The sequence below is a fragment of the Wolffia australiana genome, chromosome 2 (assembly GCF_029677425.1).
Source record: "Wolffia australiana isolate 7733 chromosome 2, ASM2967742v1".
NCBI classification, from domain to species: domain Eukaryota; kingdom Viridiplantae; phylum Streptophyta; class Magnoliopsida; order Alismatales; family Araceae; genus Wolffia; species Wolffia australiana.
Genome location: NC_135836.1, coordinates 16,033,417 through 16,057,980, shown reverse-complemented (window position 1 = coordinate 16,057,980; position 24,564 = coordinate 16,033,417). Strand labels below are relative to the sequence as shown.

General features: G+C 44.3%; 1 protein-coding gene across 2 annotated transcripts in view; it reads left to right on the top strand.

The window, feature by feature from the left end:
• Positions 1 to 24,564, top strand: part of LOC144716988 (phosphoinositide phosphatase SAC7-like) — a 46,202-nt gene that overhangs the window by 607 nt on the left and 21,031 nt on the right. The window contains exons 2-6 of one of the 2 annotated variants that reach the window (XM_078592291.1): positions 10,216 to 10,342; positions 11,299 to 11,382; positions 16,757 to 16,881; positions 16,953 to 17,044; positions 19,652 to 19,709. In XM_078592291.1, coding sequence (XP_078448417.1) covers positions 10,237 to 10,342; positions 11,299 to 11,382; positions 16,757 to 16,881; positions 16,953 to 17,044; positions 19,652 to 19,709 — 465 coding nt within the window. In that variant the 5' untranslated portion in view covers positions 10,216 to 10,236. Of the gene's footprint in view, positions 1 to 10,185; positions 10,343 to 11,298; positions 11,383 to 16,756; positions 16,882 to 16,952; positions 17,045 to 19,651; positions 19,710 to 24,564 lie in introns of both variants that reach the window. The other variant, XM_078592290.1, reaches the window with a different exon arrangement.

The following is a 24,564-nucleotide window of genomic DNA, read 5'->3' as shown; positions in this document are numbered from 1 at the left end:
AGCACAAACCCTCCAGATATCATTCCTCTTGGAACAATTTGTGTGGATCCGATCTCTCATCATAGACGCCAGATGAAGCGACTTGACCACCGTTCTCCATGGTGGAAGCTGTTGATGATCGGCAATGGAAGATGGTTTAAATTTGAGTCAGAGGCCCTCAATGGTTCTGATACCACCGTTCTCCATGGTTCTGATACCATGTCAGTTCTGCTAGAGCAAAGCAAACCATCTGCCAGTCTTCATGTTTAGGGTTTAGGAAAAAGGTACTCTTCTCTTACTAAGAATTTGGGATTTAAATCCTCATGAGATACAAGAGCGGGCTTGGGCCCAGGATGTGGCCTGGGTCGGGGGTGAGTTTAAGTGTCTTAATTCACTTGTGTATAACTAAGTCACTTCAAAAACGAATAAAATACAAATACAAACAAATATTAACATGAATAAGATCTTCTGCTAAACATGTCTCCTTGGGTCAGACTGATACATTTCATCTCAAGAAGTGTATGAGATGCATCTCCTGGAATGTACACGGTCTCCGTATGAGGGGAGACGTGGTGTGGTGGGGGGATATTTGCGATAATGGGGGGCTGATGTGGTATGCTTACAGGAGACAATGCTGGAGAGGTGTGATGTCAAAGAGTGGAAATTGGTGGGGTGATGGTTCCTGGAGGGTTACGCGGCAGTCAATGCAGTCAGCAGATGGGGGGCTTATTGGTGGCATGGAACACGGTGACTTATGCAAAGGAGGGTCTTGGACAGGACAGTATGTGGCTGCTGTTAAAATCAAGAGAAAGAGCGACAACTGCCGCTATGTGGTGGCATCAGTCTACGGCTCAGTTATTGCAGCACGCCGGCACATGCTATAGGAGGAGCTAGAGGGCTTGGTCTCCCTCTTCCAAGGGACCCCCATGCTTATTGGAGGAGATTTCAACATGACGTTAGAGTTGGGCGATAGGCCAGATGGGACGGGTGGGCAAGATCCGAGTTCGGAGGAGTTTTGTTCAATTATATCAAGGGCGGGCATGCAAGAAATGGGGCTGATGAATTGTATCTACACATGGAGAAGTACGAGGGGGTCTAATACTCTCTCCCGGCTGGACAGGTTTCTAGGCTCAGTAGAGTTACTGGAGAAATACCCATCGACCAATGTGCGTGCACTCCCTAGACTGCTGTTGGATCACACCCCAATTATATGGCAGAATAATGTCGGCGAAAACAGACCCACATACTTCAAGATGGATAGGTCGTGGTTGCGGGAGAAAGGGTTTAGAGAAGAAGTGATGTTATGGTGGTCATCTCAACCCAGCCAAATCTCAGCCACTGTGCAATTGGCCACAAAACTGGCTGGCTTGTGCCTTCATCTAATAAAATTAAAGAAAAAGATCCGAGAAGAATGACATTGCCGTAGAGATGAGGCCCTGACACGAGTTCAGCAGATGGATGCCTTAGAAGATATATGGGGCCTAACTGATATTGAGCGCACGGAGAGAAAAAACTGCGGAAGGATAGTGGAAGAAGAAGACAAGAAGCTAGGGCTTGATTGGAGACAGTAATCTCGCCAACTATGGCTTAAGGATGGGGACACCAATACTCGATTTTTTCATTTAGTGACAAATGGAAGATGACGCTCGAATCAAGTACTCCGGTTGAAAGTGAGAGCGGGGGAAGTTGTCTGGACACAGGTGATTGGAGAAGCGCTGGCAAATCATTTCAGAGAAGTGACTAAAATAGGGGCTCGGAACCTGTAGAGATGGAGCGGTAGAAGTGCATCTAAGTTAACGCAAGTCCAATAAGAGGAGCTGGTGAAGCCATTCCTCGTGGAAGAAGTGCGGAAGGCAATCAAAGACTTGAATGAAGAGGGTGCACCAGGCCCCGATGGACTCCCAGTATTCTTCTTCAGCAAATTCTGGGAGGTGGTCGGATCAGAGGTGATGAGTACATTGGAAGAGTTCCGGCGTGGTAACTATGGCTTGGAGAGACTAAACCGATCATACTTATTTCTGCTGCCCAAGCGCTCTGGTGCCATCAATGTGGGGGACTTTTAGGCCCATTGCACTTTCGAATTCCATATATCTTACATTGCCAAGGTGTTAGTAAACCGGCTAAGGGTGGCAATTGGGGACCTAATCGGACCATTTCAATCAGCTTTCATCTCGGGTAGGCAATTGGTGGACAATGTAGTGGTGGCGAAGGAGATCATATCCGCATAGAAGGCGAACAAAGAGTTAGGGTTTCATATGGAAGGTCGACTTTGCTAAAGCATATGACTCGCTCGATTGAGGATTCCTATGGTCTATTATGCGCAAATGCAGGTTCGCCAATGAGTGGGCGACCTAGGTGAAACGGTGTGTTACGTCTCATTCATTCTCAATACTGGTCAATGGTCGAGCTAAAGGGGGATGGATCCGCCCATAAAGGGGAGTCTGACAAGGCTGCCCGTTAGCACCACTGCTGTTTCTACTCGCGGTGGACATCCTGGCCACCTGCTTACTCAAAGCCTGCGAACAAGGTCTATTCAAGGGCTTTAGATGGCGAGCTACCTTGAGGGCATCCCACTTCTGTATTATGCGGATGACACCACGTTTTTCATTGAAGGCTCGATGCAGAAGCTTGTATTCTATCAGCATTACTTGGTATATTTGCGGACTTCTCAGGGCTGCAACTCAATCGAGCTAAGTCCGCTTTCGTGGGCTTTGGACTTACCTTTGAGGAAGAGACATAATGTGCCAGAGCTTTAGGCACACCTCGAGGATTGCTCCCGATGTGTTACTTAGGTCTCCCGCTGACAGGGCGGCATATTCTAGCAGCTGAATGGCAATTGGTGGCTGAGAAAGTAGAAAGGCGGCTGGAGGGATGGCAGAACAAAGTACTTTCGAAAGGGGGAAGGCTGGTGCTTCTATGGTCGGTGCTTTCTGCGATCCCAATATTCTACTTATCGGTATTTAAAATACCAGCGGAAGTGGTAAATTGACTAGAAGGGGCAATGAGACGGTTCTTCTGGGGAGCCAATGGAGAGGAAGAACGAAAGGGACTGCTGCTAATAGGGTGGGAGATTCTATGCAGACCAGTAAAGCAGGGAGGGCTGGGGATCCTTTATGTTGAATCAATGAATTTGGCACTGTTGACTGAGTGGATGGAAAGGATTGCGACTTCAGTGGAGGGGCTGGTTTTCAACGTCCTGAGAGACAGGTATGGCTTCGAGATAGATTGGGAGAGACGCTGGGCTAGAGTCAGAGGAGAGTCCCCCTGTTGGAGCGGTCTGCGTCAAGATATACCTCGCATTTGTAAGTTCTTTGAGCCCAGATTAGGAGATAAGGCAACATTTCGTTTTTGGACTGACAACTGGTCCAATCACGGCTCCATGAATTTGAGGTTCCCAAGGCTATTTGCTCTAGCAAGGAATCCAGAGGCCACGGTCAGGGAATGTTGGGATGAGGCTTAGGTCCCAATGCTGACAGAAGCTTTATCAGAGCCACGGTTTAAGGAGCTGTTGGGGCTGCAAGAGGCACTTCAACCATTCAGAACGGAAGTTGATTCCCTCAATGGTTGGATGTGGTGGGGGCCATTTTTCTCTTTGAAAGATGCATATCTGAAAATCCGAGGGGCAACTCGGGACGAGAGACAACCAGTAATGCCTGCCACATGTTGATGACACGCAAAGTCTCCCTTTAAGTGTGGCTCTTCAGTTGGTTGCTGAGGCGACGAAGGCTGGTCCCACGGGTCTATCGGCAAAGATGGGCCCCTGCGGCTCCCATTGACTGTCCTATGTGCGACAGGGGTGTGGAAAATTCCTTCCACCTGTTCTTCACGTGTCAGTTCGCGTAGGGCGTCTGGGCATCATAGCATTTACCGGGGGTGGATATCTTCTCGGATGAGGCCTTTTGGGCATCAGTTTTAGAAGGGAGACTCAGAAATTGACTGGATTGGGGGTGCTTGCTCGCGGTGCTCTGGACGATATGGCTGCATCGAAACAAGGTAGGGTTTAAAGGGAGGGCGGCTTCGGTGGAGAATGCCGCTCATGATGTGGAGGCGCTGATGTCTTTTGTGGGATGGAGGGAGAAGATAGCCTATTTGAGTTTGATTGTATATTGTTTGTACAAAATCTTTACCGTTAATGATAGCAGGTAGGCCACCGGTTTCGAGTGGTCTTCCTTATTGTTAAAAAAAAGAAGTGGTTTGGCATTCCATGTATTGTGCATCTGATGCACTCAATCCCATAGATCCTTAACAGATAGTAGCCTCAGTAGATAATGTCCTATAGTGGGATCAGGCTCGAATATCGAGCTTCTAACCATCCCTTATGAAGAGGGTTAGACTGACTCAGAGCGGCCTTAGAGAGATGTTTGAGCTTATGCCATCCTGTAGAATCAATTTAACATAATCAGCCCATTCCAGAAAGTTGAGGCCTTTTAGCTTGTACTGCTCAGGGGTTTTGGGAAGTTCAAAAACATTCTTTGCATACTCAGCTGAAGGGGTGAAGGGGACTGGGGACTGGAGATAGATCTAGCATATCAGAAGCTGTTGAAAAAATAAACAAGACAAGATACCAGCTGAGACCAAAGCTTAAGCAGGAAGTTTGCTCCCTTAAAAATCGCAGATTAATGCCTCCCTTGAGGTTTGTTGACAGTCCTTTAGGGATCACAGCTCGATACATGAGCTATCCCATGGAGTCAGATGGGGATACAACTCAATACAGGCCCTCTCTCAAGAACACAGAATGGTTGCAAACTCCTCGATCGGTGACGCAGATCACACAGAACCAAACAGTTCTGTGTTTGAGTTTTATTCTGTCATTGGCTCTCCTGACCTGATGTAGATCTCATGTTGTAGTCATCTTCTTTTTCATTACCCTTTGCTGTTAGAGAATCTGGAATATACCCCAACTCTGCTTCATTGTTATTGCTTGATAGGCTGTAGTACTTATTGTCTTCATTGAAGGTCACATCTGCAGAGATGAAGAACTTCCTCAAGGTTGAGCTGTAGCATTTGTAACCTTTCTGGGTTGGTGAGTATCCCAGAAATACACACTTAATTGATCTTGGAGTGAGCTTGCTACCAGGGCTATGAACATGAACAAAAGCTGTACATCCAAAGACTCTTAGTGGAATGGATGAACTTATCTTGACCTGTGGAAAATACTTCGACATCAATTCAAGGGGGCTTTGATATTCTAGTGTTCTGGACGGAAGCCGGTTAATCAAATATACAGCTGTAAGAATGGCATCTCCCCAGAATTGACTTGGGACCTGGCCTTGGAAGAGTAATGTTCTGGTAGTGGCAATAACATGCCCAATTTTCCGTTCTGCAATCCCATTCTGCTGAGGAGTATTTACACAAGAGGACTCATGAATTATACCCTGCTCACTGAAATAGGTGGTCAATGAACTGTTAAAGAAATCTTTGGCATTGTCTGATCGAAATTTCTTAATGGTGATAGAAAACTGATTCTTTATCAATGTGCAAAAATCTCGAATAATCTTGGATACTTCAGACTTGTGTTTAAATAAGTGTACCCATGTCATTCTAGTACAATCATCAATAAGAATAAGAAACCTGCTCTTCCCAGTAATAGACGGAGTTCTGCATGGTCCCCAAATATTGCTATGAATTATATCAAACGGACGATATCTCCTTTTGCTACTGCCAGAAAAAGAGGCTCGCTTATGTTTTCCAAACTGACATGCGTCACAAAATAAGTTTGATAAACCACTGGTTTTTACACAACTAGGAAACATCCTTTCCAAAACATCAAAAGACGGATGTCCAGTTCTAGAATGCAAAAGTTGAACTTCTTTCAGCTTCTCAGGTTCTGCAACTATGCTCCCTTCTGGTGTAGACTTGGAGCTCCCCACCGTCAGAGCATCTCCAAGATTATCTTCCACTTGAATAAGCCCATTCTTCATCTTAACAGATCCAATCCTTCGGTTGAGTACCTTGTCAAATAAAAAACATACACCAGAATTTTTAACATTTAATATCTTTCACTAGCCGTTGAGGAGAAATAAGTTGTGCTCGCAGTCCTGGTACCTGCAATACTTCTCTAAGCAACCCCAGGAGATTGATATGGACAGTCCCAATTCCAGTTACTGGAAGTACTTCTCCACCAGCAGTGATCACCTTCCTTGGAGTGCAACACAAGGAATATGTGGTGAAAATATGCCGCTTGGGGTCATGTGATCTTGTTGCCCCTGAGTCGACTATCCAGTTTAGATTGAGAGGAGATGAGTAAAATACTGTTGAAATTAGATGATCAGCTGATCTCGCCATAGACGTAGAGCCGAGCATATTCTTAAGCCTTTCAACTTCTTCTTTTCGGATGCTTAGTTCACTTCCTGGAGTAGCTTGAGAGGTCTTTCAATCTTCTGAGTTTGTTTCCTCAAAATCATCCTTGGTTTCTTCCTGGGAGGTAGCATTGTTTGCTTGGCCTGTGCGTGTTGGTCTTCCATGGAGCTTCCAGCATTGGTCAATGTTGTGATTTCGTCTCTTGCAATACTTGCAGAATAATCCATCCTTTGGTTGGAATTTTTTATTCTTCTGACTATTCTGGGTCGTCTGAGTCTTTTGTGGCACCGTCTTGGACATAAGACTTGTGCCACTATCTCCCGCTAGTGGTTCTGAAGCCACACCAAATCTCTCTTCTTCCCAAATGAGCCGAATAGCTTCTTCCAGGTCCGGCACCTTTTCTCGGTTTAGAATTTGGCTTCTCACAGCTTCATACTCATTATTCAGACCCATGAGGAATTTATATGGTCTGTCCTTCAATACATGGGCCCACTCCTCAGAATTTGGATTCCTCACAAAGAGTGATAAGAGAGATAGCTACTGCCAAACTCTCTGATACTATGATGGAACCTCTGACATCCCCAATTCGCTGCTGTCTCCGATGTATCAAAGAGCAGAGGTAGTTTAGGGTAGAAGGAGAGAGGGAATTTTTTTTTTTGAACTATAGGAGAGGGATTTTTAGCGACATAGATGGAAAACAACCACATTTCTTTCATAAGAGCTAATTTTTTGGGCGATCTTAATTTATTTAAAACTAAATTAGAGCTAATGTCCTTTAAAAAATACATAGCGGGTCAAATTTATAATAGTCTTTGTGCTTTGCTACAGTCTGTTACGATCAGGGAGAAATATGGATCGAACTGTGGTCTGGAGGACAAATTGCCAAGAGTACTATCCAAGAATGCCAAGATTGTACTCCAAGAATGTTCAAGAAGAGTAACAGAATTGAGTAGAGAAGAGAAAGATGGGTGGAGAAGAAACAGGAGTGAGGTCGTATCGATGTCATCCTGCCAGCGAGGTAAAGAGTATCTCCCTCTGCTGCTCAGTTGCCGCAGCTCCTGCCAAGATTTCAAAATATGATCTGTACCCCTTTTCCACGACTCCATCCTTTTATTTATAGGGAGTTCCTGTCCATTAGTTGTTCGAGCTCACACATGCTTGTGCTGTGTCACATGCAAACTGCCTTTTCGGATACTTTCTAGTGAGAACCATATCACAGTCATGAAAAACTAGATGTTACATTGCGTATGAAACTAAATAAAAGAGAAATGTCTGGTTATTCCTTGTCTCCATTCTTCCATACATTGTGACCATATTGGTTACAGGTAATTCGGTCCATACCAGACTCTCCTCTACACTTACTGGTATTTAAGCCAGTAAGTAATTAGTTATCAATACTTTTGTTCCCCTTCTCAAACTCTAGAACGCTTCCTCCAGGAAGGAATCTCCCGCTAGGTTTTGACATGGTATAAGAGCTTAGTTTGGTGCTGTGGGGTTTGACACTGGAGAAGGAAGGTGCCATCAGAGGCTGTGAGTACATTTACCAACTAGAGCCTGTTTGTTTGTCTTTCAGTGTGTCTGTGTGCTTCATCAGTGCACGTGTCAGCTCTTCTACGTCCTGCAGCATGTCTGCCTGTGGAGACTGTCTACATGTCCCCCAGTGCGCCTGTCCTTTGCGTCCTCAATTGTTGACACAGGTCTGGTTTCTGTGTTGAAATATTGTGGTGAGTGATCCACACTGAGTTAACCAACAAGAAAAAAATAAAAGTCCTTCCCCATCCTTCTTATGCTGCACATTGGTCCACTGTCTGAAAGTGGCTCAGACCTTCCTGAGAAGAGTCGGCTTCCATGGATAGTGCAACCAATGTGACATCTGATTCCAGCTTACCCTTGGAACTCTGATGCTGGGGGACCAATTGATCTCTCACAAGATCCTCTTCAACCACTACCTGAAGGTGAAGTTCAGTGGGGCTAATCTCCCCTGATGGAGACAATTTGTTGTTCTGACACTCAAGGCGCATCTCCTCACTAAGCATTTGGTGGACCGTCCAGTGACTGAGACCTCTCCAGCCTGTGATTCATGGATGCCGCGGAGGCCTTCATCCATAGTTGGCTCCTGGGCACCATGCATTCAGAGATGTATGGCAATTTTCTGCATATGGATACTGTGAAGCAGTTGGGGAACTAGATCCACAATAATTATTCCCAAAAAAGTAACATCTGGAGGGTCTATCGACTGATTGAGAAAGCAAAAAAAATTATCCAAGAGGGCAGCTCCATCAAGGAGTATGCCTGGGCGTGAAGTTGATCCTGGTTGGCTCCACCTCCAACTCATTTGTTCCTTCTGATGAGTATAGAAACATTTGCTGTACTTCTGTATCTATTGCCTTCCCTTCTGCTGGATCCTTGATATGGGATAACAAACCACACGACACCATATAATCACAAGTTTATAATTACTCTGAAAGTGTGGGAAACAGGAGGATTATCACAGCTGACGGCGGCACTCTACACGTCTCAAACATTGGTTACTCTCAGGTAGATGGTCTGGATATTCTTGAAGGAGTCCTTCAAGTGTATGCTCTCAAAGCGTATCTTATTCCACCCAAGACATTGGTATTTCTTAGTGGCTACCTCCTCATTCTGAATCATGATGGTTGATATTTGTCATGAAGTGGAGGGGACAAAGACTGTGCATGTTAATTTTGCAGGGAGAATGCTATTGCTGGAGGAGGGGGCTCACTTGGGGTTGCCTACTTGGAGTCGACTGTGTATTCAAGAGGATTGGAAATGCATACAAGATAGACTGCTTCTTCAGCATAGCCGCCTGGGACACCCTTGTTTGAACTTACGAGAAGTTTATTCCCCTCTCTATTCATTGGTTGTGATGTAAACTCTTTATTCATCTGTTAGTTGGCCAAGCACAAAATGTCTTCTGGCTTTATTAATCTCGTATTTGTTGAATTAGTTGGGCAAGTGGCTGATCTCTTCATGCAAAACCTACCTCCATCAACCTTCAACAAGCTAATTGGCAAGCTCTGCATGGACAATATCCACACCCAAATTGAGGGGGGATGTTAAACCCTGATTCTTTCTTATTTGTTTCCTTTCTTCCTCATACTGTAACCAGATTGGGCCATATGTGATTTGGCCCATACCCGACTCTCTTGTACACTTTATGGTGTTTTACTTCTCAAACCCTAGAGCGCCTCCTCTAGGAAGGAATGTGATACCAGCATTAGTATCAAAAGGATTTAGAATTCTTGAATTTCTAAATATCCAAAACAATAGCGCATTTCGATAAAGCTCAAGAATGGAAACGTAGACTTCTTGGAGTGATCGCAACGGCTTTGGTCTCGGAGCTCCTTCGAGATCGTGGCGGTCCTCTCTCCTCGAGGTCGAACTCCTCCCCCCAAGCGATCAGCGATTCCAGTGGCCAAGCTCCACCCTTCCCTCTGGTCCAGAGGCCTCAAGATCAAGAAAGAAATCGTTACCTTACCAGGGTGATTCCTCCTGTATTTATAGGTGTCTGAGGAATGTCTTTCCTGCCAAATCACTTGGTCTGGTCAACCCTCCGTTGACTAGATCTGGGCTTCCTTCTTCGGTAAATCTTGTAATAACGCGTATCAATGTTCTGCTAGGTTTGACCAGGCAGATAGAATGAAATTAAACAAAAAGACAGGCTTGAAGATGGGCGTCTGACTTCTGATACTTGTTAAGGCGTAGACCTCTAATTTTATTTTATTTTTTTAAAAAAAACCTGGTTTTCTTATATTTTTTCTAAAAAACTTGATGTGCTGTATATACCCAGTCCAACCATTTTCATCTTTTATTCGTACTTGTTCACGGTAGCCCTTCGCTCTGACAGTTATTGAGATGTTTTTATTATCTTGCTGAGAATTTCAGTTGTTGGACATAATGGAATTTCCTGAGCAGAGCAGAAAACTATGTACGCGTATGAGGTTGTGGGAGCTTCCAGAGCATTATATTATTGAACCTACAGACGGCACATTAGAATCATGTTTGGCGATTAGTCGTGCAGATGGGTCTATGAACATGATTGGTAGGCTTCGATTGGTGGATGTGTATCTTTCTTGTACATATTTTCATTGAAATTTATTGGTTTTCTTTACATTACATAGGCTCAGTTCGTTCTTGATTGTCTTTTTGAAACTTTGGCTCAGGAGAAACAAAGATTCCTTACTGCCATCTGATCCCATGGCATAAATCTGATAATTTTCTGCAAATTTTTTGTATCCTCCACATTGTAGTCCTAGGCTTTCTGCAAGAAATTTTTTTTAGCATTTGCTATAAGCCACTGGATGTGGATCCAGAGGAATCTGAAGCTCTTTCAGGTGGTAGAGAGAAGAAGGAAGAGGGGGGATAGATTATGGGCACAACTCCAATGATACACTCACATGTATCTTTCTTCCATTCCACGATATCTGATTTACAATATTCAATCTATTGTATCTAGTCTGAAATATCTGATGCTCTATATCTATGAAAATTGTAAACTTTACAGAGTCACTTAAGAGTAAAAAAAGATGCAGTATAAGTAATTGTAACTTACAAAAGATGGACTATAGAAACAAGTTGAGGCAGTTTATCATATGATTTTAAGTTTTTACTCTTACGATTTAAATGTGCTTATCTTCCAAGATATCTTTTATAAATCTCAATGATGAGGAAGGGCAATCTCAGGTGATCTTCCCCCAATTTTTTTCAAAAAAAATCTTAATGATGAGGCTTATGTGGGTATGCTTCATTCGTGGCTGCTATCTCGGATGATTCACAGTTATCAGCGGGAAAACATAGACAAATGAACAGCAAGAATAATAGGAGTCATAATTGCGAGTGTAGTCTGAAAAAATATTATGCAGTTTTCCTGTGGAGAATTGATGGGTTACTTTCTAAAGAAAAGCTGTGTGAAAAAAGAAAAAAACATAACTATTCTATTCTCTTTTTTGAAATTTTATCTCGTCTTAAAGCAATACCTTTAATTTTTTTGTTTTACAGATGAGGTTCCTGTGCCAAGCTCTGGGACATCGCCCAGAGTGCAATCAATTTTTGGAGTTATTGGAATACTGAAGCTTCTTGTAGGCATGTTTAAGTTATTTATTTATTTATTCATTAATTTATTTATTTTATGAATAGGGTTTTGGTTCTTCCCAAGCTTTGAAAATGCAAGATCTCATAGTTGAGTTCTTATAAATATTCAATTAACTCGCACTCCGATAGGGTTAGTAGACTGTAGATTTTCACGTGAGAAGATAAGCAACCTAAAGAGAGGTCTATCTATATGGTTTTAATTTTTTTCTCTGGTATGTAGTATCATCTGATTTAAGTAGAAAGAGAATGTTGTAGTTTGAACTTCTATCAACTGCAGCGACCCTCTTATGTGCATCTGTGAACACTTCTGCACCAATACCATGGTTCTTCCTAACCAATCACCTACTGTTTGTTTGGGGGTATTACCAGGAGTCCAACTTCTAATTCAATACCCGGCCTCACGTGATTGTGGTAAACAAGTTGATCGATATACTGCTAATAGTATTCTTCATTAGCATGTTTTGCTTCTTCACAAAAGCCGAATTTATATAGGGGTTAGCTGGGATCACATATACTTGCATTCTGTCATCCCAATTTCTGGCAGCAAATCCAATAGTTTTATGGTGTCAAAGGAAATTTCTTTTTGTTATATGGGCCTCTGGGGGGGGCATTTCCTCTCCATTTTGCTCTAGCCATGTGTCCAGATGCCACAATGGGGGACTGCTGGGACAACACATGGAACCTGCTGGTAGAGGGCGCTCTGTCAGACCAGAGGGTAGAGTTCTTGGGCATGCAACAAGCTCTGAATCAGAGCCACCCATGACCCTGAGAACAAGATGGATGGATTTGGACCAGTACAATGTTTTCTGAGCTTTGGGGTATGCACATGCACTTTGGGTGGTAATCGCTTGTTGGGTGGCCGCCCTCTTTCAACCATCTTTCAAAAAAAAATATCAAGGAAATATCTCAGTTTCCCTTGAGATTCAATTTCAAACTCCATGGATAATTTGTGACGCAATGCTTGGGGCTGTCCCATATACTAGCTTGGAGATCAAAATATATGTGTAATTCCTAGCTGGTTAGTTCTCAATCTCATCCCCGGATAGACTGAGATCATTTGATCAATTGGACTAGATGTCTAATTACCTTTCAGGTATTCTATTGATATGATGAACTGCTGTCATGACTGCTTCCTGTCAGAAATGTGATACACTACCGTATCAAATGGTAAAAATTTCTGATCAATGGGACTCAGAGTTTGGATCCTCACTCCTAGCCCTTGTCGTACTAGAACACCCCGACTTCGTCTTCGTTCTTCTCTGCAGACACGACCCATGAAGAGCCTCACGCCGAATGCAGCTCCTGCTCCTCAAGAATAGCTCGCTCCAAGAAAAGCCAAAAGCTTCTGTGCTTATTTCCTGTCCTGTATCCTTATTTATAACTCCCTCTTCATTTCCTTTCTAAGCTACTTTTCAAGAAAAAGTTAGTTAGTTGGCCAGCTCAGCGCCAGTTAGCCCACTAACTTTCAGCCCCTTCCTCTTTCTCCTTTCATATTTTCTTATAGGGACCGTATCAAAATGCATAGGCATGTGTGCTTGGAAGAGCAATGCTCTGGAAGTTGCCAAGGTGTACTCATTTCTTCTCTCATCAATACCATTTTGCCGTGGTGTATTGAAACATGAGGATCCATGAGTGATGCTTCTCTGCAAATTTCTTTCTGCATGACGAGGATGGTGACCGCTGGCCAAGAGAAGAGAAGGAAGGTGACCTGGGAAGGAGAAGGGTGAACTCACATTGAGATTGCCTATCTTCTCCGTCGTCCTCTCACCCTTAAATTAAAGCTTCTGGTGGGCCATTGGCCTGTTTCGGCTTCATGGGCCAACAGTGTTCATAAACGCGGGCTCGGATCATATCACACCTCGAATACGAATTTTAGGAAAACACAATTTTATAAGTTCAAAATCAGGATATCAATGTACCTATGCATTAACTGAATCCAGTCTGCAGCCTGAGACAGCTTCACTGAGGAGGACAAGCGATGGGACAGTTTTCAAGTTGCAGTCTCTCCATTCTTTTAACTGTTGAATTCCTCCCCTGGACACCTTGTCATACAAGAAACAAACATCACTGTCAAGTACAAATGTCCAGCTAGTATCACACCAATCTCTGCAAGGATATCAATTGCACCTTGAGCTCTGGCACATGTAAAACTCCTTAGAGCAGGCAGGGGTGGTTAATATGATTATCTCCAATACTCACCACTGATAAAATGCTTGCCCCTGCAGAAAGAAATTTGCATGGTTCACTGACAGAAATAAGTGATATACTGCGAACTATTTGGGTAATTGATACGAACCTTGTGCTAGGTGCATCGGCTATGGCTTTCGCTAACCGTCACTGCTTGTCCATGAAGCGTCACAGCTTGTCCAGGGCATCGGCTATGGCTTTCGCTAACGTGTCGACGCCCCCCGTGGAGGACGAGCATTCAGACTTCGTCTCCATGGTTACAAAGGCAGCAGCAGAGGCGAGGTGGATATTGGCTCTGATACCAATTGATACAAACCTTGTGCTAGGTTCGGATCGGAAGGGGAAGAGGATGAGGTGAGGTGGGAAATTCTTGGAGTAGAGAGGTGAAAAGGGAAGGGTAGGAGAGGAGGTCGAGCAGGGGAGGTAAGGATCGGCCAAGGGACGAGTCGCCTGAAGATGCGGTGAGGTAGAGACGATCGCGGGGACAGGGATCATGGAGGGAAACATATGGTAGATATAGGAGAGACGAGAGGGGAAGAGAAGTCAATAATCACTTAGGAGACAACATTCTAGTCTGCCCTCCCCAGAAGGAGGGCTGTGCTATTTAAAGGAACAAAAAAAGAGAACATGACGAGAATGCCCTCGACGAGGCATAGTAACCTATCAGTAATATGGTCAAGCACTTGTGTCTAAAATTCAGTTGTGACTTGAGTTAGAAAAATCTTTTACCCCAAGTAGTGCATTACTCTCATCCGACTGTGCCAGGAATGTGGAACTCAACAGTTCTTTGATCTGTCTCATGTCTTCCTTCAGCTGTTGCACCTCATCACCTCTTTCCAGAGTCTCAACTGGCTTTCCCGTTGCAGATGATAGCTTCCCAGTCTCTTGAGGCCTGATGCTGGGATTAGCCCCATAAACCCTCTTTGAATGCTGTGGTTCTTTTGTGATAATTTCTAGTGATTCTCCTTTGTGTGCCTTCTGTTCTTGCAGTGCGCACAAAACACATCCTCCCTTGGGTAAGCTCTTGCTCCTTGGGACTGATGTCTTGCTGCCTAACACCAGTGCATCCTCCAATGTGATCGACTTGAGAAGCTGGATCCTTCTTGGTGGAGAAGATTGTTGATTTTCCATTGGATGCACATGAATTAATCTGTATCCACAAATCATGATCCTTCTCCAGTAGATGCCAATAAAGTTCCTCACCCTCCAGATGTAGCATGATGAGCTCAAGATATTAAGGTTCAGTGATGGGGTTGAACTTAAAATATCATTTGGCAAGGCCCATCCAACTTTACTCATGCCCAGATTAAAAAACTGGTATTTTCCCTCTTTGCATCTACCTTTATGGTTCGGACATCTCTCCAGTTAAAGGAGGTTCAAGTTTGTCAGGAAGATCGGTTTGCATGGATGTTGTGAACTGGAAAGAGAAGCTTCTACCCTTACCAATGGCCAAATGATTAGTCCAACACATCTTAATGCCTCTTTTGATGCTCTGCCATAAGGTCAATTTGTGTTTCCTGGGAATCCATCTATCCTTGGGTCAGAACCATGGACTCTGATACATCCTGGATGATTGTATACAATATCCTCCATGAAGCAATGGGAAAATGATCTCATGAGGTTGTTTAGCTCTGCTTTATGAATGTGAAAACTTCCAGCAAATCGTATCTCCAACAATAGAAATCCTTCAGACAGGACAATGGCGTGATGAGAAATTAGTGCCTCCAAAAGTCAACAAGAGACAAGAGAAGATGGATAACTCAGGGTGTCCTACCTTCTCTAGTGTGGGATGAATTTCCAGCTGTTATAGCTTTTTGAACTCCAGATGCGAAAACAAAATGGTCTCTTTTTTGCATTTATGCCTGTCTTTCTTGCCATCCATGTTTTTGGAAGGATGACATGTTGATAGATTCTACTCAAGGAAGTACCAATGAAAGAGGAAAAGTGTACCTGGTCAACGGACCGTTGACCAGGCATGTTGACCAAGAAAAGTAGAAGTGGTGTCTCTCCCCTATAAATAACGGCTGACAAACCAGGTATGGGATCTTTTGTCATTTCTTGGAGTAGCACCTGATGGTTACGAGTCGGGAGGCCCAGAGCGGTAGGAGGGAGACACCCCAACCGATTTGGTGGGAGGAGCTTCGCCTGGAGGAGGAGCCGCCCGAGATCAAGGAGTTCTGCTGGAGGAGGAGCTGTCTTGATCTACACTATCCTGTTCTTTTGCTGCAAATACAATGTCGATTTCTGCTACATTCAAAATTCGATATCAATTTAGTGGGTATAGTTCATTGATACTATTGATAGAGTATCACCTGTGCCGTCTAGTTTATATGCGTGATGCCAATGACCCTGAGCCTCTTCTTCCAGTGATAAGTCTGTACAAGATCTTATCATACTCCCTAGAAGCAGAAAATCTAGGTGACAGAAAAGGAGACCAAAGTACAGGAATATTCTTAGGGAGCCTCGTTGGCCTCCCAGGGATCCTCAGCTCCAGGCTCCCATCTCTCTAAGGTCTACTTTCTTCCCTCCTGACTGTTCTAATCCTCCATTAATAAAGGTCAAGAGGTGTTAGCCGCCTCTTGTACAGGCTATTGGGCCTTTAACAGATGCCCATTGTAAAAATTATGCAGAGAAGAATCGGTACAGAGGTGTAAAGGAGCATAATTAAGGTGGTCTGTGCAGAAGAGAAATGGCACAACATGACAACTTTTGTGACACAACAAAGGATGGCTCCCATTGATAAAATAATTTGGAAATGAAAGCCACTGAGAGAGGATGAGATGGGACACATTAACAGTTCTGCAGCTGTGCAGCATGAGAAGTCATGGGCTATGGTGGTTGATAGGTGGCACGACATGGCACAGACCTGAGGGCCCTCAGAAGATGTGAGGAAGCAGGACATGCTTATTCTATGGGGGATGACACAAGAATAGTGTGAAGAGGCCCACAGAAGATGTACGTCATGTTGATGCATAGCCAAAAGTATGGCAGATGACATGCAGAATAGATTACCATTGCCAGCAACAGTGGTGGAAAAAAACAGATGTGGCACTGCTAAGGAAATATAATTCAAATATACAAGACAAAAATGAAGACAATTCTGTTTGATTTTCAAGTTGGATGCTGGTGTAAGACTTGTGGGATATATTCTCAGTATCATCTTCTCTTTTGTAAACAGGAGGCTGTTTGTTGGTGATTACAGAACGGGAATGTGTTGGTTCGTATTTAGGCCATCCAATTTTTAAAGTCTCGTCTTTACGAGTTTTGCCATGCCACAATGCTTCAAACATTTCCAAGGAACAGGTAAAGGTTTTATCTTGTTTAGTTTTTTCATCTGTCTCGAGCTTGGTTTCAGTAATTATCTTTTTTAACAGAGAAAAGTGGATTTGGAGTTTTCTTCTCTCTTGAATGTTGCTGAGAAGACAACTGGATTATATTTCTCCTATGATATTAATTTGACCCTAAGGTTTGACATTTCCTACTATTTACTTTCTTAATTTCAAATTATTTCAACTGTTAATTGTTGCTATTAGCTCTGTGTCAGTGACATAATCTTGATGTTTCTTAACAAACATATGAAGGTGGCAGCAAACATGACTATAACACAAGAGCATTTGGAGGGAGACAACACCCACTTCCAGGATAGAGGAGGTGACCGTGATCTCATTTCCTAATTTGCATGCTGGGAATGAGTCATCAGGACATGGGCATATGGACGTGGGAATGATGCACCCTGGGAGACGATTTCGTGTAAGATTTGGGGGAGACGAATAGAGAAAGGAAGGTGGATTCCAATGAATGGCAGAGGTGAATCTCCTGGGATTTCTGAGTCACTCGATAGTCCGAACAAGGTGCCAACTGATGAAGGATGAGTGAAGGTGAAATCACGATGAGCAAAAACATCATGGCTGAAAAGAGACACATTGACTAGGGGGTATATTAGTAAGGGGGATACTTGTTTTATATGCTTGGAGTGGGATCACCATGCACATTGCTGAGAGCAATTGATTTGCCGCAGGTGTAGATACGTGGGTCACTGCCAATTAGACTGCCAGCAGGTAGGTGACAAAGGCAAGATACCCCATGTGCAGGAGGGTGGAGGAGAGGGAATGATCCAAACCAGGGAGCGAACCCAATAGTGGGGGGGGGGGAAGAGGATGGATCCAAAAGTGTTTGATGGGAGAGGTAGTTGAGGGTTCCCTGGAGCCGTAGGAGTGCTGTGAGCTATGGAAGAAATTTCCAGTGTTTGGCAGGTGGAACTGTGGAGGCTCAATACAGGAGCTCCATTTATTTATTTATTTATTTTTTATCTTTTTTTTTACAGGAGCTCCATTTATATGAGCAGCATCCGTGATGGCCTATGTTGTAGTGTATAGCTGGAAACAGAGGGTCAATTGGATCATGGAAGTATGATGGTGTTGGGTTCTCCCTGCAGATGTCATGTAAGGAATAGAACCAGTTGATGTCATGTAAGTCCGAGGGTTCCAATGGGATGTCAAAGATGGCCGGAAATGGAGGATATGTTCAAACCCTTCACGAAACTCTAACGTGGTGTTCTCCCTTCAGGAACTGTGGTGTGCAGGGACCCAAACGTGGCGATATTTGATGTGGCAGTGACCTAAAGATACCAGCTGCGTAAGATAGTTCAGGTTCAAGGCCTGGAGGACACCTCAGTGTATGGCCACGAAAAAAGGCTTCAACTTCTTCCACCAACATCACAATCATCTTGGAGACTTGGGGTGCGACACGGGGTAGCAGAGGATACTTGCCTTGGGGTGGGGACAGGAGGGGAGGACACCCAGAGACCTTCTTGGTATTCAGTTGGAGCTACAAACTGTGGGATCCATTTGTCTCGAGACACAGGAAGGGGGCAGCCAGCAAAAGTGTCCCTGGCACTCGTGGATCACCAGACAATGGGTCTTCAAAGCTGGATCATGCTCAAACATAGTCAAGGTCAACAAACCAGGGTGATCCCATACCCCTCGACAGCCAGGAGATAACTTTACTGCCCATACCGCCAAGGACAGCGATGATGCCGGAGACAGCAGAGTTGACAGATCCAGCTGGACCAAGTCAATCATTTCTGACGCCAGAGAACGTGTCACCAAAGGTGGACATGAGGAAGCTACATTGGGTGTGAGACTGATATCTACACAAGAGGAGACAAATAAAGCTGAAGAGGGTGACAAACAAGGAGGGAGGTGCGAGCACCCCAGAGGACTAGCGACTTAAAAAGAGAGATTATACGGCTCAAGGGGTGAACTGGCATTGAGAGATAATGCAGGGAGAAAGCCGGGTGGAGACCAGGAAGAATGCCAGATTAGGGTTAGTGGAGGGGGGACATGTGGGGAATGCTGCTGAGCGGAGACAAGATACAAAGAAAAGGCCACAAGACGAATGGATGCTACAGAAAAGGGATCAAGGAGTAACCTAACAGTAGAGACGAAGAGGAGGCAGAGAATAACCCTCTCATGAACTGGTGGGCACATGTGATGTCCAAGACAGTGGTGCTGCAGAGAGTGCAGCTGCAGGAAGGGGGGCACAGGTCAGGCATGAAGTGCGTCTCTTGGGATAGAGCATGGAACCCAATATTTTAAGGGACTTTGTTGGAGAAGAGGGTTGTTGAATTGATGGGTATGCAACAGGTGTGCATACATCTTAGACCTTTGAGTGAGACATGAAATGGATGTTTCTTCTGATGAGGCCTTCTAGGACTCTATCAGAGAAGTCAGATTTAGGAAAAAGATGGAATGGGGAAGGTTTCTCGCGATACTATGGGCAATCTGGTTGTACCAAAATGAGATGATGTTTGGGGGTAGGGCGGCCTCAAAAGACAAAGTTCTGCATGATGTAGAGTTTCTTATTTCATACTGGTTTAACAGGGTTGTAGGGAAGACCGTTTTGGTCATCATATATATTGAATGTTTATATATATTAATAGCATCAGGTTCATCGCCATTCTCGGGTTATCTTCCTTATTTATTTTCAAAAAGAAATTATTTCCTCTTTTTGTTCTTTGAGTTATGCTACTTTTTCTGTGATTTTCATTTTTCCCTATCTTTGTGTATCACAGCATTCAAAGGATGCAAACTTTGAACGAGGGCTCAAAGCTGCTTCCTCTTTGGAGACAGGTGCGACTGCGTGTCCTAACATTATTAGCATGTCCCAAAACTATAAATTTAATGTTTTATATTGGACAAGTAGGAACACAAAGTAAGTATGTTTTGTAAGTGACCGATATTGATTATTTTAGCTCTGCTGTTTAATTTCTTCACTAAAGTAGTTATGTGTGCAGAAATAGAGGACATGTTGTTTTTTTAAATATAAATGGGCCTGTTTCTTTATCAATCTAAACTTTGGCAATAGCTATTTGAGCATTTTTTAAGCATCTAATGATTCTGAATTGTCCATTCTCCAGTTTTTCTTTTTCTGAAGTGTGGATCAACTTCAATATGCTGGTGCAATTGTACTGTATTAGATCTTGAGCTATAGTGATAACTGATTTGCAATCACAAAATATTTAAAAAGGACGATCGCTGGCTATCTTCAGATCACCAAGAGGGATATTAATCCACAATGTCCCACAAAAGCCTTGAGTAAGAATCCATAATTATGCCTGCACAATGTATCCAACAGCCACTTGTTTAATAGCTGGATGGCAGAGGCCATCTCAGAACCAGCCGAATGGGGCTGAACGGAAAGGCGCTCTCTGATAGCTTCAGGTGGAAAAATATTCGTCTATTTCGTCCTGTCCTCAACATCATCTCTGTCCATTTTGTACATATCTAGTTCTCCCCAAATGTCAAGGAGCTAGAAGAGTGGGAGATTTTCGACTTATTGCACTATCCAACTCCATATATCATATCATAGCCAAGGTCCTGGCCAATTGGCTCAGGTCCTTTTCAGTCTGCCATTATTCTTGGGAGACAATTGATAGATGGTGCAGTTGTCGCATCATAAATCTTGACTGGGTGGAAAAGATTTCAAGTAAGATGGTTCGTGTGGAAAGTGGATTTTGCAAAGGCATATGACTGCCTTGATTGGGACTTCTTATGAGCCTCTCTGCAGCGTCGTGGTTTTCCAGTCGAATGGGTGGGGTTGATGAAATGATGTATTACATCCCACTCTTTCGTGGTGCTGGTGAAGGGACGCCCCAAAGGAGGCTGGATTCAACCGCAACGAGGGGTTAGACAAGGATGCGCTCTAGCCCTGCTACTCATTGTCTTGGCTGTGGATGCCCTTGTAATAAGCACAATGGAGGTTTGCTCCAATGGCCTGCTGAAAGGTTTTCGGACCTTCAGTTTCCAGGCAGGTATTCCTCTTCTGCAATATGCAGACGATACCACTTTTTCATAGAGGGGGCTGAGGAGGAGGCTAAAAACCTATCAATCCTGCGTGACCTTTTCGCAGACTGTTCGGACTAGACATTAACCGCGCCAAATCAACCTTTGTCAGGTTTGGAGAAGTTCTTTGTTCTAGAGCCTTGGGAACACCTGGTGATACAACATGAAATATCTGGGTCTCCTATTGACAGTGGGCCATATCAAATTTATAGACTGACATCCAGTAGTGGAGAAGATAGAGCGGAAGTTGGAGGGATGACAAAAGTGAGTGTTATCGAGGGGGGGACAATTGGTGCTTCTATGCCACGTGCTGTCAGCGATGCCTATTTTCGACCTCTCAGTTTTGAACATACCAGTGGGAACCAAGAAGTGTCCTGAAAGTATAATGATAAAATTTTTCCCTTGTATCCTGGGATATAGTGTGCAGACCCATTTGCTTGGGGGGGACTAGGAGTACTGAAATTGCAGGATCTCAACCTAGCATTACTGGCCAAGTGGGTGCACAAATTATGGGACATGATACAACGATGGCCACTGGTTTTAAAAGAGATTTATGGCTCGAGCTTGAACTGGAAAGTTCCTGGATATCCAGTCCGAGCAGCCTCTGCATTCTAGCAAGGGTTGAGATATGTGTTTCCTCAAGTTCGTGATTTCTTCGAAGACAAGCTGGGAGATGGCACAGCATTTTGGTTTTGGCTAGACGCATGGTGCACCCAAGGCACATTGAAGACAGAATTCCCCTGCCTGTATACCCTTGCAAGGACCCCCCATGCCACAGTTAGCATGTGTTTGGGATGCACATGGACCCCATGCCTAGGCGACGCCCTATCAGACCAAAGAATGAATGATTGTATGAGGTTGCAGCAAACCCTAATCCACCTACGTCCGCTAGGAGCGACACGTGATTGGTGGAAGTGGATAGGTGCATCCTTCTCTGTTCGAGATGCTTATGTGAAGCTCAGCTGCGGACAGAGGGGATGAACTGAGGATCCTCTACACATGTTGCATTATATGGCGACAAAAGTTTCCCTTTAAGATGAAAATTTTATGTTGGTTGCTCCTTCGACGAAGAATAGTGACGACGGTTTTTTTGGAATAAATGACTCCTAGAAGCTCCGGCATTGTGTGCTATGTGCACAAATGGTGATGAGGATTGCACTCACCTCTTTTTTGTTTGTTCCTTTGCCGGAATGATATGGACCTGTGAACCACTCAAGGGGGTGGATATTTCATCAGAGGTGGCTTTTTGGGACTCTATACAAAGTGGAGCACCTAGAAGGCAAGAGGGGCAGGTTCTACGATGGAATGATAGAACGAGAAGGGATCACCTTTGTCGTCATCAGCTATTTAGGATTTGCTTTTTGACGAAAAGAGAGAAGATCACTTGAAGTCTGCGATCAGCCCAAAGTTAGTAATACATTTGAGCGTGAAACACACATAAGACTTCTTCCCTTCATTCCCTGTGTAACCAGTATGAAATAAAACTCTCCACAATCTGCAGGACATTGTCCATTTAGAGAGCCTTTCCCTTAGGCGCAATCTTATAGCAACTCTGGCAAGGGCAAGGGACTGAATTGGGACAGAAAGCCAGATCCGTATCATGGGGCATCACTATTCTGCCAAGGGTTTAGACAGCTCTTTCAACGAGTAGGAGGATTCTTTTCTGCAAAGTTAGGCCACAGGGCAACATTTTAATAACGGAGGGATACATGGTCGGCACAAGACATCTTGAATGAGACTTTCCTGCGTATATACATGCTTGCACAATCAAAAGGCCCATGTTCGGGACTGTTGGGATGGAGCGTGGATCCTGATCATACAGGGTGCCTTATCCAAACAGCGGGTGTCTGATGTCATGGACATGCAACAATCCCTAATTTAGTTAAGACCGAATAGCGCAGAGTGGGATAGTTGGGTATGGATAAATGGCTCCTTCTCAGTCCAGAAGGCCTATGCAAGGATTCGGGAAGGGCAAAAGGAAGACAGGTTGCAAATCCGAGCATGCAGATTCATATGGTGACAAAGAGTCATGCTGAAGGTGAGGATCTTTGGTTGGTTGCTTGAGCGAAGAAGACTATTGACGAGTCTTTCACAATGGCTGCTATGCTCTAATGGGTAAGAAGACTGCAATTATCTCTTGTTTGAGCACTCATTTGCTCGCACGATTGATCGGTGAAGGTGACATCTAAAGAGACTTTCTGGGACTCAGTCCAGAATTGCAGTGGCACAGGAAATGAAGAAGGTTGCTGAGCATTGGCAGTGTTGTGGGCCATTTGGGTGCATCGAAACGAGGTGTTGTTCAGGGGAAGAACGGCTTCTACAGATGGAGCCATACATGAAGCAGAAGGTTTAAAGGTGACATGAATCCAGCGGGCGACAGGCGGAGAGGGGAGGGTTTGAATATGATCTGATTGATGGTAAAGGAACTGTAAGGTCCCCATGGGGGGTTCACGGATTCATCTGGTGTCACCTATTTATATTTAGAAAAAAACAATCTCCTAGCAATGCAGCCATATCACCCATAATACTGTGAGGAGCCTTTCCCATTTCATTTGCACCTTGCACACATTTCCATGGATAGAGCCCCAGCAGGCCTCGTTGGAAGCCAGGTACCCCGGGTGAACTTCTATGCTTTCCATGTCGCCAGAGCAAACAAAAGCTTAAAGAACCGGTGAGAGCAGTCTTCCGCACCCTGTGTATGCATAGGGCAATCTGCTAAGGTATCTGGGAGCATTTGCATCCACAGGGCTCATGTTATAATGTGTTGCCATTGCAGCAACCAGCCAAAAATCTGCACCTTTAAGGGAACCTTCTGTTTCCGTAGGAGTCTGCGGGACAGGATTAGTGTCATTTCCTCCTGATGGCCCTCTGAAATCTTGTTGGCATATCAAACTGAAAATGCTGTGCCTCTCCACATCCAGCCATCTGATATCTTGCTCGAAGATCATACATGTAATGGATACTGCTGCATGCCCAGCAGATTACCCACCCTCTGATCTGATAACACACCCTCCAACATCGGATTCCTGTGTCATCCCAGCCATCCCAAACCGGCGCTTGGCTGTTCGGTCCAATTATCTTAAATTTTTGTCCTGTCCAATTCCACCAGTTATTGGTTCTCATCCAAGGACCATCTCCTCCAGGGTCATCTGATAAAACCCCGCTAGTGTTATCAAAACAGCAAGAAGGGAATACTCTTGTTTAGGCCTTCATCAATGCCCTTGAACTCAGACAAGGGTCCAGTGTTCAGGGAAAGAAGTCAGTAGAGATTAGTCCAGGACGGAGGAAAAGGAGATAAGAGAGACGTGGGAAGACCATCGCTCCCAGAAGGTGTGAGAAAACGCCATCTCTGCAAGAAAGATCATCTGCATGATGATGGTGAGAACTGGCTGAGGGAGGAGAAAGGGGAGACGCTAGGGAAGGGAAGGTTCACTCACGTCGGGATCCCCTGTTTTCTTCCCCTTCTTCTGGTCCTTAAGTTAGGGCTTCTGGTGGGCCATTGGACTGTTTCGGCTTCATAGGCCGCCGGTGTTCTTAAACACGCCCGGGATCATATCATCATTCCATTTAGTCCTACATCTGGGGACAAAATGGAATGGTGCCAAGTGCTTGTGGAAAATATTATTAATTTTTTTTCAAAAAA